Below are 16,701 nucleotides of genomic sequence, written 5' to 3'. Positions count from 1 at the left end.
GTGCTTAGAATACTTACTGTGAATAATCACGTCATGGAATTTGAAATTATTAGCTGTTTTGACTTGAATGATAAAGCATCATTATGGCATAGTGATTTAACCACTCCAACTACTAGAACTGGGTCTCCCCGGAAGATCACCGGTTTATTTTGCTCCAGATTTTTCTAACATGCATTGGAAAAATCACTGCCTGGTGTTTTGGTAACGCTATTTGGAAAAATGCTTATAGAAGCAAATTCACAAAAACTGAGGATAACTTCTTTGGGTTAGTACGTGCCAAAAAGTACTCCAGAGATTTGTCCTAGTCTAGGAGTTGCATAGCCTTTATCATGATGGTCAGTTGACTCCTCTGGTTTCATCGGGTGATAGACAATCCCGTTGAAACATCAGCAGGCTCAGAACCAGGTTCATCACGGGATCACGGAATCAGTATGATTTGGGGTTGGCATCAGTTCCCTGGATGTGTCCAGGCATGAGAAAACATTCCTGAGAAAACAAAAGCATTTCACTTCTGATGCTGCTTTGCCGAGTGGCAGATTCTCTTAGCCAGAGCTTGGCATTTTCCTGAGAAGCAGTAGAAAACATGATTAAATGGAATAAAATTTTTAGTTAAGCTTAGAAAATGGTTTCTGTTGAATAATTTTTGCTAAGATTTGCTTAATGCCATATCTAGTTAAGGAAAATAGTTATTTCAATGTCACCTTTGTGTATAAAAAGGGATTTAATAGTGTCCAACCAGATATTTTTTGGACTGATTTCTCAATCACTGGGAATACAAAGATTTAAATTCTATATGTTAAAAAAGTTGGTTAAGTTCTTTTTTTTTTTCTTTTTCTGATTGTTTTGGTTACGTGCCACTTTCACTGTGGATGGCCATCCAAAGTCTGCTCTTAAATATAGTAGTGTAAATAAGGAGAAATGTCATCGGGGCATGAAGTTATCATGGTGCAAACCATGTAAGTGGAGGGTGACCGATGCCTCTGCGGCTCCGTGCTTCCATGAAACTCAGTATGACCGAAATTGGGCTCTGCGAACAGTATCTCTGGGGTCTCAGTGACACAGAGCAGCGCACAAAGTTTCTTTTACTTGGGATGTTAATGAAATCCAGTTCTGTAACATATTCACCCAAGAAAAGCGTGAAAGTAAGAAAAAAAAATATGTATTTGTAATGTCTGGCTAATGCGGCCGTTCCACTGCCCGTGTTGTGTAGCTCTCTTTGTAATGCACACCAGTTCACTAAGTTAGTAATAATTTACAAAAGCATATGTTTATTTACTTTTTCGCAGTTGTTTTCACTTGACAACTTTGAAACAGTTTGTTTTATCAGTTTGTCCTTTAAAAATTGCTGAACATTGAGTTTCGATTTTAAGTTTCTATCTCTTCTGTATCTTTTACTTTTTATCTTTCCTTCCTTTTCTCCCGTTGAGTACAGTTAATTGAATACTACCCATCATTTTTCTCCTTCCATTTGCTTCTTTTTTTGTATTGTGATTTATTACCTTTATGATCAGATATCTTCTGCTTTTGGATAGTTAGAGGGTGGCAGAGTCACATTTTCTGTAATGTTTCCAAAATTAATGAAATTCTGAGCTACCAGAATGTGGCAGAAGGAAGACTGACAACAGACTCCTTCCACTTCCCACCGTTTCTTAACACTTCTCCTGAAAAGTAACTCTTTTAGGCTCATGCCAAAGAAAAGGGGGAGGAGAAGGAATGAGGATCACTACCTGAATGACGGATACTTTTTCAAACTATTATACTTGCTAAAAATTGGATATTTTGGGGAAATCTTTTAACAGCCCGTCTCGGTTTTGAAAAAGATAATATTGATGGGGAGAGAAAAGGTTTTCAATGAGAAGTTCCTGCAGCTGTCATGATGATTAATAAGGAAAAAAGGAAGGGGAAAAAGGATGGAGACACGAACTGTAATTTAGCATGTTAATCTGAACACCTTGTTCTGGGAAGGTACATTTTGATATTAGAGGAAGGAGGCTACAGTATTAGATGGTTTGTTCATTCTCTCCACAATCCTGTGTAGATAACCATTTTCTTCCCAACATCCAACAGGAGGGCGATCGCCTGAGCGATGAAGATTTGTACAAGTTCCTTGCTGATATGAGACGGCCATCGTCAGTGTTACGGAGATTGAGACCCATCACAGGTATCGAACGAGATCTTTTTGCCTCACACATGTTAGGGTTATTCCTTCCAGTTACCACCCAGTTCTTATAAATGAGAGCAGATGAAAAAACCCCAAAGCCCCAAACCCAGCAGGGGCTGAGGAGCCTCTGTTTTACGCAGTAAAATACCACTCTCTCGCTGAGAGGAGCTCTCTCTCCCGGCTCCCACTTGGTTAATAGGAACAGACTCCACCTCTGTTTGAGAAAGGGAAGTAAAATGCTGGCACACAAGCGATGAAACATCGCTGGTCCCTGACCTGTGCTATTCCTGACAATATTTACTTAACCTGTTCTTAAAAATCTCCGGTGACAGCAATCCTACCGCTTCCTTAGATTATCTCTCCCAGCGCTCAGCTGTCCTTGTAGTCAGGTTAGGTATTAAGAAAACTTTGCAAAATTATCTTGCTGCAAATTAATCTGATTATGGCCTGTCGTGCCCTCAGGGCAGTTATCACAACCTTTCAAGTACTTGAATACTGTTATTAGTTCACTCTGACTCGCCTCCGTTTTGTAGCCTAACCAATCGCAGGGTTTTTTAACCCTTCCTCAAAGGTTGTGATTTTAAAATTGTCTGTTACTCTCTGCTTATTTCTTCACTCTGTCTGTGCTTTTCTTCAAGCACAGTGCTCTAAATTGGTTGTGCTGCTCCTCCTGAGACCACGTGCCGAGCAAAGCAGGAGAATTTGTCTCCAGTGTCTTACACGTGACACTGCACTTAGAATGGCTGTAGCTTTCTTCTGGGCATTGGCTTATTGTCACTGCTGTCACCCAGCCCTTTTCTACAGAATTGATCCATGTCAATTATTATTATTTTTTAAATGTTTGTGTGTTTGGCTTCTCCTTCTTAATGCAAGTCCTTTGCTCTTTCTTATGTGTCACCATAGTAGTTTGATGCTATTTCTCCAGCTTTCCTGTCTTTCAAATTTTTACAATCATTCCAGCCTCAGTGTCATCCGCCAACAATAATTGTGCAGTCAGTACTGTCAGCTGACTTGCTAAGGAAAATATTCAATAATCTTGATGCAAATTAGCTTTCAGCAACTGCTGATGTATCCTGTTGGTTTGATAGACAAGATTCCTGATGAGACTTTGAATAGATTGTTTTTAACTATAGTTGGGCCTCACAGTGGCATTATCTAGACTGGATTTCACCAGCTTCCTATGAGAACAGCCTTTGGGACTTGTTAAGATACATATTTTCTGTTGGTTCTTATTATCTGGTACCCCAATTGCCCTAGATATCAGTTTGATTCACTGTTATTTGTTCTTAACAAATCTGCATTGGCTGTAACTTATCATTTGTTTAATTATGAAATTAATATATAGGATATTAACCTGAAGAAACAAAGCATGAATATGCTTTTTGATTTAAATTAACTTCTATCTATTGTAATAAAATAATTTTTTTCTTACAGCTCAATTAAAGATAGACATATCTCCAGCTCCAGAGAATCCCCATTACTGTCTAACTCCAGAGCTGCTGCAAGTCAAACTTTACCCAGACAGCAGAGTTAGACCTACAAGAGAAATCCTGGAGTTTCCTGCCAGGGATGTCTACGTTCCAAATACCACATACAGGTTAGAGTTTTGAAATACATTTCACGTTTCAGGGTCTGAGACTGGCAAGTCTAGAAATTCCTACCTTATCATTTGGTTTGTTGCAAAACTTGCTGAATCAGGAGATCTGCTGTGCCAGGGGCACAAAAAGGGTCCAGACTGACACAGCCAAAAATACACAGTTGTGAAGGGACAAATATATTTGCATAAAACTTGGCTGGGAACAAAAGCATGAGAGAGGTTTCTCCATTTCCCAAAATTCCCAGTGAAATTTAGTGGAATTCTTTTCAGTTTTATGTAATTTTTTTTCTTTGTCTGTCTCCTAACATCATCATTCTCTTATTGTTACTTTCTGACACTTTCAGTTACTGACTTTTTTTCTTTAAAGTGGGAGATAACAGTGAAGGAAAATGCGTAATCCCTTCTTTCATATTTCTGTTTGGATTTAAAAGCAATTTATTTGTTTGCGATACTTGAAAAAAATTCTTCTGAAGATCTGGCAGATAAGAATTTTTTTTCTAAAGTATGTTGGAAAACAATAATCTTTCTATAACTAAGCCTATGCAGGGACCAGATTTCTTTTCATTATATACCACTATTCATTTAAAGCTTTTTCACAGTATCTTTGAAGACATTTCAGGTCTGAGTGGAATTGTCGTCTTCGGCTGATTAATTTTACCAATTTACTCACCAAATCTGTTACCTCTTGTTGTAAAAGTCAGATTAATACAAACTAGGTTTTTATAAACCAAAGCTTAAAAGAAAAAGTTTAGTCAGGTTCCATATCTCATGTCTTTTCAAAAGTTTTATTTATTTGCTTGCTTGTTTGTTTGTTTTTAGAGGTTGGACAGGTAATTAAACATTACAATACACCAGTACAAGTAAGCAGCACTGTGTGATCTCTTCCTTTTAGTAAATCCATGAGAAGATATTTTTGCAGTTTTTCTGTAATTAGCACATTCTATTCACAGTCGTTTCACTCTGACACATTACAATTTAAAACCATTTTCTGTGTGGTTGCAAATGTTGAGATAAAAAATCGGTACTGTACAAGGGTTAGGTAAGATAATGCAAGTCAATATGACTCAGTGTAACTGCAGAACTGTGTCAGTCAGCGCTTCCACGGCCGGCCATCCACAAGTGTATCCATAGTCCTTCTGCCTTACAGTATTCTGCAGCTGAAGTTAAACAAACGTCAGTGTGTTCTCAGGAGCAGGACCAACACTGTCACCTAGGTTGTGCCTACAGGGTTTGGTGGTTGGTACCATTGACTCCACTGGAATTGTCCCACAGGCAAGTGTTCTCTATCTGAAAGGTGTTTTGTTGTGTGTTCGCTGGGTCTTTCAGTTAATTTCTTAGTTGGGTGTACTAAAAGGTCGCAAAGGGATGGCTCTGATTCCATTTCAAACAAGAAGAAAAGATCCCTTATTAATTTCACTAAGCTTTGAAGCTTTGCTCTTAACTTTCAGTAAGACAACGTAGTTCTTAAGTTACTCTTCAAAGTGTGGTATCTAAAAGATCAGACCTGTGCTCTGGCATAGTTGTTGGGGTGTGCATACACACCTCTAGCTGTGTGAGTACAGCGCCTCAGCGGAGATTGGCCTGAGCTACACACCTGAAAATTTGTCTGGAAATACACAGAACCCTAAAATAGGGAGTTACCCATCTTTCATTTGCTCATAGAAACATTCCACAACAATAACATGAACCAAACATCAAATTAGTTACTTTACGAAACAAATTTTCTTTTTTTCCCTATAGATTAATACCTAAATGTCTTCCATAGCATTTTGCCAACCCTTCGTTTACTGGAACATTTTTTTTGTGTTCCCTTCTACACAACCCAGAAATTAATGCAACAGCCTGAAAACCCGTTCCCCCAAGCGATATTATCTAATACATGAATTGGCGGTCAATTCCTAGGCATTAGAATTTCATCCTGAGTAGGTAAAAGCACCATGAAAGCTACAGCACGTTGACGTTGGGGCTAGAGGGAATGAGAATACTCACCAAACATACTGTAAGACCATCGCATATGCCTCAGGTTTATGTACTGGAGAATACACCATACAGAGTATGGATTTAGATACGCATATATTATTAAACATAAAACAAACTTCTTTGTACTAATGTTCAGTTTATATGTTCTGAATTAAAATGCATCAGGTTGAGCATTCAGTCAAAGCTTTTTAAATCTGTTGGGTGTATCATTATTTTGGTTGACTTGAGCAAGTAGTATCTTCCTTTCTTAGGCTTCCAGTATAAGCCTTTTCTTCTGTCTAGTCTGCCTCTTGACCTTGGTGCCACGTATTTCCCGTTAAGATTGGTTTCCTCACATTCACTGTGCCACCAGCCTCCTAAGGAAACAAATAGTCATGTCAGTTATTGTCAGTTGACTTCTCGGGTATAAATAGTTAAATCTCTGCATCTACAGGAGGCTGAAGAGCCTTTAGTAAACAAATTCTTGTATTTATTGGCTACTGTCCTTAACCATGAGCTTAAATTGTAAGCCCAGTTCTGCTTGCAAAGGACTGGCAGTGCCTCCATGCTAAAAATGACAGTTTAGCGCTTGGAAGTCATTGGCCACCTGCTTTATGGTCACTAGAGCTGAGTTACACTCTCAGCATCGTTTCAGACATTAACAATTTTCAAGCCTAGAATCGTAGAATCACAGAATGGTTTGGGTTGGAAGGGACCTTAAAGACCATCCAGTTCCACCCCCTGCCCTGGGCAGGGACACCTCCCACCAGACCAGGTTGCTCCAAGCCCCATCCAGCCTGGCCTTCAACCCCTCCAGGGATGGGGCAGCCACAGCTTCTCTGGGCAACCTGGGCCAGTGTCTCACCACCCTCACAGCAAAGAAGTTCTTCCTAATATCTAATCTAAATCTCCCCTCTTCCAGTTTAAATCCATTACCCCTTGTCCTATCACTATGTTCCCCGATAAAAATGACGTACAAAATGTTTGTTGCTTAAAGCAGGTGTCTGGAGGACAATTCTGTATCCCGTGGTTTAATCATTAATTGCTTTTTCAGTTGTTTGCTTTTTGCTATAAACTTGCAAAACATAAAAGCTTCAGAAAATCAAGGAATTAGGAATCCTTTAACCAAATTATCCTTAAGGAGAAATGTCTTCAGCTTTGCATCTCTCTTGTTCCTTTGGGAGCAACATACCGTGTTCATGTCATGTACACTTGACAAACAGCTAAAATCTGCCTTTGAATAGAAACTTGCCGTCATTCTTAACTTTTGGCTTGTAGTCAAAATGGAGTTAAGAGTCAGTTTGTCATCTGTTTTGTTTTTTTTTGCAAGGAGGTATTAAACAATCCAGCCTACGGCTGCCAAAACAGGCCAGGCATCAGAGGAAGAGCTGCCCTTTACTTCATAGCTCAGAATCTCATCCTGGGCTTTTATTTCAACCTGTGCTGCCAGCTCGGTTCCTGATGTTGGGCGTTTGCACAGCCTCACTATGCTTTAATGTTACCTATCTATAAAATGGAAAGCTGGTGCCTCGTTGTAGGACCTTGCTATCTGCCGGTGAAAAACATCTGCCCTTTCTGCAAGCGGAAAGGTGCTGCTACCCTCTCTTTCCTGTATCTAAAGCTAGGGAAATACCAGTAACTACCCACTAAAGCACGCTCCCATGTTACTATACCCAGCATACTGATACCTAGGTAGTTTTCTGGACAGTTGAAGTCATTTATGATGTCCACATCCCGGTCCGCGGTTGAGAAGCGCAGTTCTGTCTGTTCCGGCAGGGCGTTGGGGATGCTCCCGGAGACCCGTGAAAGCTGGAGAGTGTAGTTTGTCTCGGGGCCTCCCAAGCTGAAGGCGTACTCGACGTAACGTTTGTTATCTTTCCAGTCCTGCAGCTCAATCCGTAAGATGTAGTCCCCTTGTTTAGTGATGGAATAGGTCTTGTTCAGGCCCAGCCAGAATTCCCCTGCAAAGTTGTGGTAAATAGATATTGTTAGTTATGGAATGAGGCATGAGCACACTTATGCGTTTTTCAGATCTTTAACCCATCCCTCAGCTCATTCGCCTTTAAAATATCACTATTTGAAAATAGGTGTTCGGATAAGCTGCGCAATGTCAGGATCAGGAGATGTCAGAGGTGAGAGTCAGGGGACAGAAGTCACCGGGCAGAGAGTTAGTGGGAAGGGGTTGCGTGATAAACTTTCCCTAAACCCCCCTATCGCTCACACTGCTATTGAATTTGTTTTTACAGATAACCTGCGGGTAGTATGTGTGAAAATATAGTATTTAAAAGGATTTATTCATTGCTTTAATTAAATCAATAATACGAGTCTTGGGGACTGTTGATCTTTTCAGAGGTCTCCTGCTACATTCTTTTTGTTTACCTCTTCTTAATTGCACACTGGTGATCAATAAAAGCAAAAGATATAAATGAACTGGAGCTTCTCTCTTAACTTTCCCACCTCTGGTGAAACTCTGAGAGGGAGCTGAAGGCATTTCAAACAGGCGTAATTGGAACTGTGTGACAAATGAAGCAAGTGACATACATAAAACCTAATTGCAATTGTTGTATTTTTTAAGGAAAGAGCTGCAGAACTAAACGGAGGTTTCGATACCCCTGTGTACAAAGTGAATTTAACTTGAGCGTTTTCCTTTTGCTAGAATTCTGGATAATTAGTTTAATTGGTGTCATAAATTATATTCATTAAGTAGCTTATTATCAGTGCTGCTGGTACCAGGGCATAATAGGTAATTGCCACATGTAGAAATGGCGCGGTGAATGTGAGTGCCATTCATGCAGGTGGCATTTAAAGCAACAGAAGACAAGATGGTTGAGTAAAATACCCCCACAATTTACAGGGAAGGAGCAGTAGCCTGTTAGATTTTATCACCTTAGAAAATGAAGCAGAGAACTGAGTAGGACACAGCTAAGAGTGATCAGTCCTCTGCAAAATCTTTTGGACGTTGAAAAGATGTGGCTTCATGTTGGTGTATATGGGAACGGGAGACCAATCAAGGAGCAACTATAGCATTCAATATGATCAGACTCTAAAAGTCTGCCTTGGTTGTGAGCTACTCTCCCAAAATGTGGGAAAGGTTGAGATGTAGCAGCTCTTTATTGTAAAAAAAGTGGAATTAACTCAATATCGCTGCCCACATTGGTGAGGTTTTGATCTGTGCTGTGCCTAGGAAGTAAAATTATTTTCTTAACAGAAGTAGACTCATCTCATTGTAGGAGAAAAATAAGGAAAATACTCTGGATGGGGAGGCTGTTGGGCAGCTCTTGGTGTTGATGATTAACAGGGATACGTGGGTGTTTCCTCACCCTATCCAGCCATGGAGGGGATTGGCCGCCGCGCAGGGAAGCCGGGGGTGTTTGTGGAGGGGAGCACACCCAGCCGCCGGCTCGCTTGAGCCGAAAAGAATTGCTGTGGCCATTCTTAAGGGAAACAGGATTGCAGAAAGTTTGAGAGAAGGTAGTAACAGCAACTTGGTGAGGTTTTCCATTTGTGTATGTTTTAAAGGCTTTGAGAGGTACTGCTATAAATAGTAAAATCTCTATAATTAAAATAGCATTTAAAGCATTCTGGCCTTAGTTCAGCAAAAGTATCTAAACATACATTTGAAGGTGTGTCTTTGAGAATTTTACTGAGTTATGTTTTCTGGTAAGCACTCTGGTGTTCTGCTAATTAGGTAAGCTAATGAGATTTGATTGCAGGTTTTGTCTGCTTTCCTGTGAACACCTTTCAGTAAGAAGTTTCAGCTTCTCAAATCAACTGATAGAAAGAAAAGACACACAAAAAAGGCATTTTTACCATTGAGGTCCCCAAAACCATTTGTATAGGCATCCCAGGTTTGGTTGAAATCTAGTGATCCGTCCACTCTGTTCTGGATGACAGTCCAGGAGGTGCCTGTGAATGTGAAAGGGAATTAAGTCACAAGCCTGGCTTAAGTTTTTAAAAGCATTAGAGAGAAGATGGAAACCAACTGGGACCATCCTCTGAACGGAACGCGAGGCCGTTCGAGTGTGCTCTGCCACGCCTGAGGTGACTCAGCTCACTGGACTTACTTTGTTCAGCTGCCTTAACTGGGTTTCATTTGTTTATGAGGGCTGAGAAACCCAAACACAGGGAAAATGATAAAAAGGAGATATGAGACGTTGTAGACATTTGATCAGATTGTCAGCCTCGCTCTACTGATAGAGCTTGATGGCTGGGAGCGCAGCTCTGCAGAAGGTATGAAGCGTTGGAGGTTGTGTCCACACCACGGCTGTGGTGGAGACTTTCTCCTGCCAGGTCATGACACCCTCCTTTCACCAGTTTCAACAAATGTCAGCTTTTTGCACAGGACAAGCCCATGCCGCTCTGTTGACACATCCAAACAAACCACACGGCCCTGCCACGTCTGCGTCAGCGCGTTCCCCGGCTCTCCGGGTGGCTGTGACAAAGGGACCGTGCGGGGAAGCTGGGCAGGACACAGGGCAGCACTGCAGGGTGCTGCGTTGTGGGGTGGAAAAACCAGGGGACAGTCAATTGGCCGAAAGACGTGTGATCTCTGGGTAGCGGCAAAAGGAATAGACAAATGGGTTTCTTACAAAGACGGAGCCCAGGACAATTCTGGACATGTATGGTCTCACCCAAAGCTGTAGACTCACCCAAACGTGATACAGGAATCCTGTCTCCAGGGCTGGCCTCTTTGGGTTAGTTTGGTATGTCTAATTCTCAAGCAATAAGCCTTGTTAATGAAACAAAATTTTGCTAAGGGATGTACAATTTACTGTATTTGGAAAAACTATTAATGGTTGCAATAGAATGGCATTTATAATTGCCATTTTCATTATCTACAGCTCAAGGGGCTTGGGTTTTATAATGTATATTAATTTATGTTGCATGATTGAAAGTCCTTTCCTCAGTATAAACAAGAGATGAGTAGAGAAAGAAAGCAGCGTTAAAGAGACTTTAGGATATGGGAAACCTGAGTTTTCCAGACAGGCCAGTAAGAGAAGAAGGGGATACATGAATCATGGCAAGTTTGTGTGTACTTTGGGATGAGGTGGGGGTTTTTGGCTTATAGGAAACTACTTATGTGAGGGTCAGACTGTCACTCGCACAGCTGTCTTACCAAATTTCATTTCACAGTAGACATCGAAAGATTCTGAGCCGTTGGGCTTAATAGTGTAAACCCCACTGGACCGGATGCCGCTGTTGTAGAGAGCAGTGCAGTCAGGAGCGGCCCCTGGGGAAGCAAAGAGCAGACGGTCACAAATCCGGGGCTGGACGTGGTGAGTTTTAATCCAGCCTTGTAATTTGAATTTCTGTATGGGATAGAGCCAAACCAAAAACTAGAACCATCTTTTTGGTTATTTTATTTTACAATAAATGTCATTGGATGGGCAGACTGCTTTGGGCTTGGTAGTACAGCTGCCCAGTCGTACGTAGGTTGAATTGCTTATATTTTTTAAGTTAGAAAAGTTATCAATTTAGGTAATTTTGGAAAGTTTTTAAGGCCTAAGACTAGGCTCTGGCAAATGGACTTCCCTACCGCAAGTAAAGTTCCCAATAAATACCGTTCCCATTGCCACAGTTGGCAAATGCCTCTCAACTTTAAAGAAGGCTCTTCCAAATCTTATCATTAGCCAGTGTGAAGTAAATTAGTTTTCTCTTCATACTCTCCAAGACGGGCATCGGCAATGCCACAAGCGTCAGTAAAAGGGTGGTCGCAGCACGTGCTTACAAGGGGTGACTGGAGGCTGAAGGTTGAGGACAGGGTTACTGCATTGTAGGACGTCGTTTCCTTATGTCACCCCAGAAACAAGTCCACATACAGTGGGACTAAAGAGATGATGACATTTTCCAAAGCAGGAAATCCAGCTCCTTCCCACAGCACTGTATATAACGTAACAGCCCTTTGCTTTTAGTCTCTGGCGATTAAAAACCAACGCAAAACTTTCACAGAGAGTACTGCAAATTCAAAGTATTGTGGTCACGTCTAAGAGATAAGGTCTCACCATCAGATTTGTTTGTTACGGCCGTGGCGTTGTGCACAGGGAAGGAGATGGCCTCTGGTTCCATCAGCTCCTCCGTGAAGGAGTTCTCTGCAAGTTCCTGGAGCTCTATGTGGTTTAGCTGAAAGAACCGTAATTACAGACTCTTAATTTCCCAAGGCTCTCAAGTGACAAGATTCATATATCAAGCCAAACAATGTCACGCAGAGAATTATTTTTCCTGTGGATGTAATGCTTTAGAATACCCAATTTACAGCATAAAAATAACTTTAGAACCGCCCTGCTGGATTTCAGTTGCACGAATGTCAGCTGTGCCACTGCTCAAACAAGGTAGGATTCATGAGGTGAGTAAATGACCTTTCTCATGAGGTGCACCTTAATGGGCAAACAGATTTAACTTATTTCCTCGGGTGACATCACTTAGACAAATAATACCAACATCTAGAGAACACAGAACCCACAGTTCCTTAGGCTGAAATGCGTTTTCCTTTCATAGCCTCCTCTCAGGAATAAATTAAATATGAGCATGTCAGTTATACCAGCGTTACGGTGACATGTGTTGAACTGCAGAACACGGTTCCTTATTGGAGTGAATATTGGAAAAGAAGAAAGAGAGAGAAAATAATGATATTTAAAAGACCAGTGGAAGAACAACAATATGATGGATAATAAGAGAAAATAAAGAAAATTAGCAGTCAGAAAAAGTACAGCAGCCTGGTATTGATAGACAGGAGTTCAAAGCTGTGTTCTTGGTCATGGTGTGCCCTTGCCATACCCCCCTGCCTGGCAGCACAGCAGTCTCTCACTCAGAAAGGTACCTGTTTGTGGTCAAAATTGTTTATACCCTCCTCTACCCTCCAAACTGGGAGAAAAGGGATGGCTGGGCTGAATGAATGGTTGAGCCATAACAAATTCTGAAAAAAGAAATAGAGATGGTTCCCCTACCTTGTCCTCCAGCTCCATTATCTGATTGTGCTGTCTGTCCAGTTGCACATGCTGATCCTCTACGATTTTGAGAAGTTGCTTGATGTGGTTGTCCTGCTCTTCCACGAAAGCCTGAGGACAGGGAGGGAGATGGGTTGTGGTGAGAAGCAGCAGAAGACTTTCACAAACTTTTGTTGGTGTTATTTTCCGTCCATTTTCATGTCCAGAACAATTACATTCTGTGAAGCTGGCCCTTGTTTCAAACTAAATGTACAGTTAAAAACAGGGAATGATTCCCAGCGTTTAGGATGTTAACTTGGGATTTGGGAAATCTGGATTCATCTTTCTGCTTTGAAACAAATATCCAGTATTTTCTCACACAAGTTGCTTAGCCTTATGCTTCTGCAAAATACAGGTACTCTGCCTTTTTCCATAGAAAATCTTATACCCATCTAAATATTTGCATCGTATTGACGTTAAATCTATTAACACTTGCAAGTTTCTTTGGTGCTGGCAGTCATATAGGTACTAGAGATATCCCTCTTTAAAGGTTTAAATATCCTGGTTTTATACTGAGCAGGCAGTTCCTAGTGCATTGATTTGTGATGAGCTGATGACATACAAACCTACGGGCTTGGTAATCACATCACTTTCCTGATTGCAGTATATTTTACCATTATTATTACAGAATTCCTTAAAACTGATTTGCAAAAAAATACTGAAAAAGGTGCAGAGCCTTATAATGTCACGATTTTCTCACCGATTTCACTGGGGAATTTTACTGTAAAATAAACAATACATCAGATTAAGACAGTGATTCTTTTAAGATTATCGCAGTGATTTTTTTTCTCAAAATACGCGGTAGTACTACAGTGAAGGTGCAGGGAAAACACGAGCTTCTATTGCATAACTACCGCTGACAGCGTTACGGTTTACTTTGGCTCTGTGTGTCAGGGGCTTTCGCAAATCTACTTACTTTGAGGGAAGAAATTTCTTTTGTCTCTTGCGCCGAAGGCTGGATAATGGCCAGTTTTGTGACTTTGTCTTCCAGTCCCCATACTTTCTCTTGCAGCTGGATTTTGTTCTGTATGAGGTCTTCAATCTTCGAATTCATCTCCTGCGAGAGATTCTTTATCTCTTCGTTGTTGATTTGCAGCCTGGCCGTAGTTTGTCTGAGCTGTTCTTCTTCTTCTTTGATTTCACTGGTTTGCAGCGAGAGCTCGTAAAAGGACCTATCAAAAATGTAAAGTTTTTGAAAGATGTCATTCATCTGCCCCTTCGTCTTATGGACAAAGTCTTTAAGACCGTGCCCAAGCTGGAGGAGTCCATTGGCTAAGATTCGTACGTCATCTAACATGGCAAATCTTGACTTTGTCTCGGGAGATGCCGCAGAATCAAAGGAGGAATAATCCTTCTCAGCTCTAGCTGAAAAAGCAAGCGGGGCGATGAATAGAAAAACTAGAATGGTTTTCATGTTTTCTGCTCCTGATACTCTTTGGTTGTTCAGGATGCAGAGAGTTTTCCTGCTAACACCTTTTGCTGTGTGACTGCGCTGGGTTGAAGAATTTGATCTATTTATACTCCTCTTCATTTTAGAAGAGGCAGACCAACGAGTTGATCATTAAACTGTGTGTATTTGAACAAATGTAACCCCTCTCAAATGTAGGTTGATATCTGGGAAGATAAAACTGAGAGGCGGGCATGTTGCTGATTAAACTGGTTCTGAACTTTTCCATCTGCCAGACCTTCTGTTATAAAATGTTATTGATGACATGGTGTTCTTCACACAGCGCTTTGTAATAGATTAATTTTGGGTCATAATCTTGATAAGGGCCTAAATTGCTTCTTGTTTGTGTTGTATGATTCCTTTTATTGCCTCAGGAGTATAAAAGGGTTTACCATGCTTAAGAGCACCGGACGCTGTATTTCAGGTTGTGCATCTCCTTGATAAGCTGTGGAAGCGCAAAATATTCCCAGGTGATTCACACAACCTGATTCTCATCTTGTACCATTTTCTGATGTAACTCATTGTGCTGCAGTGGATTTACTTGTCATCTAGTGCAGATTAAGTGAGAAAGAGGGAATTAGGTCCAGAGATTGCCTGGATGTGATTCTACTATGTTAAGGTTTGTGCAGTAATTCACACCATATAAAACTTATTTTTTAAGAGGCGCTTTCTAGACATGGGTGAGATAAATAATACCTTGCTTACATTTCTCACCTTACCATTCTCCTTACTGTTTAAGATTCACACTACATAAAGCAAGTCTACAAGTACCCTGAAATAAATGTCCTGTTCTGCAGTGGGTCTCTGTATGGAAGCATGTATGTTTTTTGAGTAGTACTGAAGTGTGAATGAAAGGTATTTTTCTTTCTGGAATCACTCATGGCAATCCAGGAAATCTGTCCATGCATAATATAATCTGTACTTTGGAAGGTTTTCAGGTTTTTGATAGATTCTTTTATGTTTAGTAATTCTTCCCTGAACTTTTTGTTGTTATTGTTCATGTATATATGCATGTATGGCATGAAGCATCAATAGAAAAATTGTTTTGAAAATGAAGTTGTCTTATACGTTGAACTTTCTCTGTGATGAAGGGTTGATAAGATGCAGGTATCCTTCCACCCATAATTAAATAACATGAAAGCATTTTAGATCTCCAATTAATTGGTAGAGAATATTTTTTACCAATGTGATTTGGATCAGACTTACTCCAGTATCTGCACGAAGCATAGAAAAACAGCAGGAGCACGTAGATCATCAGGCCCGGCACTGGGAAAAATAGGGATATATTCAAAGAGAATCTTCTGGCTTAGAGTGGAAGCAAGTGTAGGAATTATCCTTAAATACAAACAATAATTACTATTCTATACCAAGAAGCCGCGCTGCATTTTCACAACCCAAAGGTGCAGTTCTGTCCTGTAAAAAAAAAACAACCCAGTAATTTCTGGTCTTGGCATGTGTCCCACTGGAGCAGACAATCTCAAGGTCTTCATCCTTGTACGCTGATATTTGTGAATTCACAACATCATAAAGGGCTGGGACCAATCGGGAATTGTCTCTCAAGCATATTTTTAAAACACTTAAGCAAAGAAGCAAAGCAATGATTTAAAAATCCCTGAGTGCTGAGTTTTGGGGATTTTGGCTTGAGGTCTCAGCTCTGGCTGCACCGTGCAAAGAATGGAGGAGCAGAAGGACGAGGACATCTCTGGGCTCTGACGGGGCTGCCAAGGACCAGAGCAGCCTTTGCTTCACTTGAATCACAGCTTGTTGGTAACCAGCTCTTCAGATGCTTTAGCTGAGTGCTCCTTTTGCCTTTCAGGACAGACTGAAGAGCCTGAGGTATGTCCAGCCCCATGCAGATACCGCAGTGCTCACCTGGTTCTGTTCAATTCTCTGCAGCTTGCAATAAATCAGGGCAGAAAAGCGCACATGTAAGATGCAGAAAGAATGGCTCTTACCAACTAAATACCTGCCTGATGACTTGTAAAGCCACAGTTAGCTGAGCCCGGCCAGCTGGGACTGAGCTGTATCTGCTCGCTGTTAGCAGATGTAACATGTGATGGAGGGGAGTTATTTGCTTAATTACTCATTTGAGCCTGGAAGGCTATAGGCAAGCAAGGAGTTTGGTTATGGGCTGTTCATTATAGCTCCTGTACGTCCATTCACTTGTTGATCATTTATTTTGCACGGAATATTTGGTGCATTGATGAAAACGTGCTGGCCTATTCATTTCTAAAGTAACACGAGTCTCTCATTAGGGACTGACTGGTTGAACATGTTCAGGATGACAAGCAGTCAAGGGGGAACAAAGTGCTAACTAAGGCTTCTTGCAGTGGGACAGAGCTCATGACAGTCTCCAATCTCCGGGTGAGCGGTGGGAGCAAAGTTGTTTTGTGCAGAGAAATGAGAAGGAGGTAGGACTGTGCGTTTGTTTCTTCTCTGATGCTTAGAGATACAGCCCAAGACTACCAGTGACTGCACCGGAGCATCTCACAGGCTGAAAGTTATACACATACGTGTTATTCTGTGTTGGGAGTTGAGACTCAGGTTTATTATG

The 16,701-nt window shown here is 41.1% G+C and overlaps 2 protein-coding genes across 7 annotated transcripts in view; one reads left to right on the top strand and one right to left on the bottom strand.

Moving 5' to 3' along the window:
• Positions 1-16,701, top strand: part of DOCK7 (dedicator of cytokinesis 7) — a 107,008-nt gene that overhangs the window by 37,830 nt on the left and 52,477 nt on the right. For all 5 annotated transcript variants that reach the window (XM_074151529.1, XM_074151528.1, XM_074151527.1 and 2 more), the window contains exons 13-14: positions 2,068-2,161; positions 3,596-3,758. In XM_074151529.1, the coding sequence (XP_074007630.1) occupies positions 2,068-2,161; positions 3,596-3,758 (257 nt within the window). The remainder of the gene's footprint in view (positions 1-2,067; positions 2,162-3,595; positions 3,759-16,701) is intronic.
• Positions 5,913-14,231, bottom strand: ANGPTL3 (angiopoietin like 3). Of its 2 annotated transcripts, XM_074152519.1 has the most exons (7): positions 13,617-14,231; positions 12,662-12,772; positions 11,720-11,837; positions 10,834-10,947; positions 9,528-9,623; positions 7,406-7,678; positions 5,913-6,094 (listed from the first exon to the last, which is right to left on the bottom strand). In XM_074152519.1, the coding sequence occupies exons 1-7, from the start codon at positions 14,229-14,231 to the stop codon at positions 5,913-5,915; spliced, it is 1,509 nt and encodes a 502-aa protein (XP_074008620.1). The 2 variants fall into 2 exon arrangements, with proteins under 2 accessions (XP_074008620.1, XP_074008621.1); XM_074152520.1 differs by lacking the exon at positions 11,720-11,837 and having other exon boundaries at positions 12,571-12,772; positions 13,617-14,114.

Source organism: Numenius arquata, chromosome 8 (assembly GCF_964106895.1).
Source record: "Numenius arquata chromosome 8, bNumArq3.hap1.1, whole genome shotgun sequence".
Taxonomy (NCBI): Eukaryota; Metazoa; Chordata; class Aves; order Charadriiformes; family Scolopacidae; genus Numenius; species Numenius arquata.
This window is presented reverse-complemented; position numbering and strand designations above follow the sequence as displayed.

Coding starts and splice junctions, on each gene's coding strand:
- ANGPTL3 (XM_074152519.1), bottom strand. CDS start 14,231: ATGAAGAGGAGTATAAATAGATCAAATTCTTCAACCCAGCGCAGTCAC. Junction 7,679..9,527: donor TGGTTTTGGGGACCTCAATG/GTAAAAATGCCT, acceptor ACAACTTTGCAG/GGGAATTCTGGCTGGGCCTG. Junction 6,095..7,405: donor CTGTCCAGAAAACTACCTAG/GTATCAGTATGC, acceptor TTGTTTCCTTAG/GAGGCTGGTGGCACAGTGAA.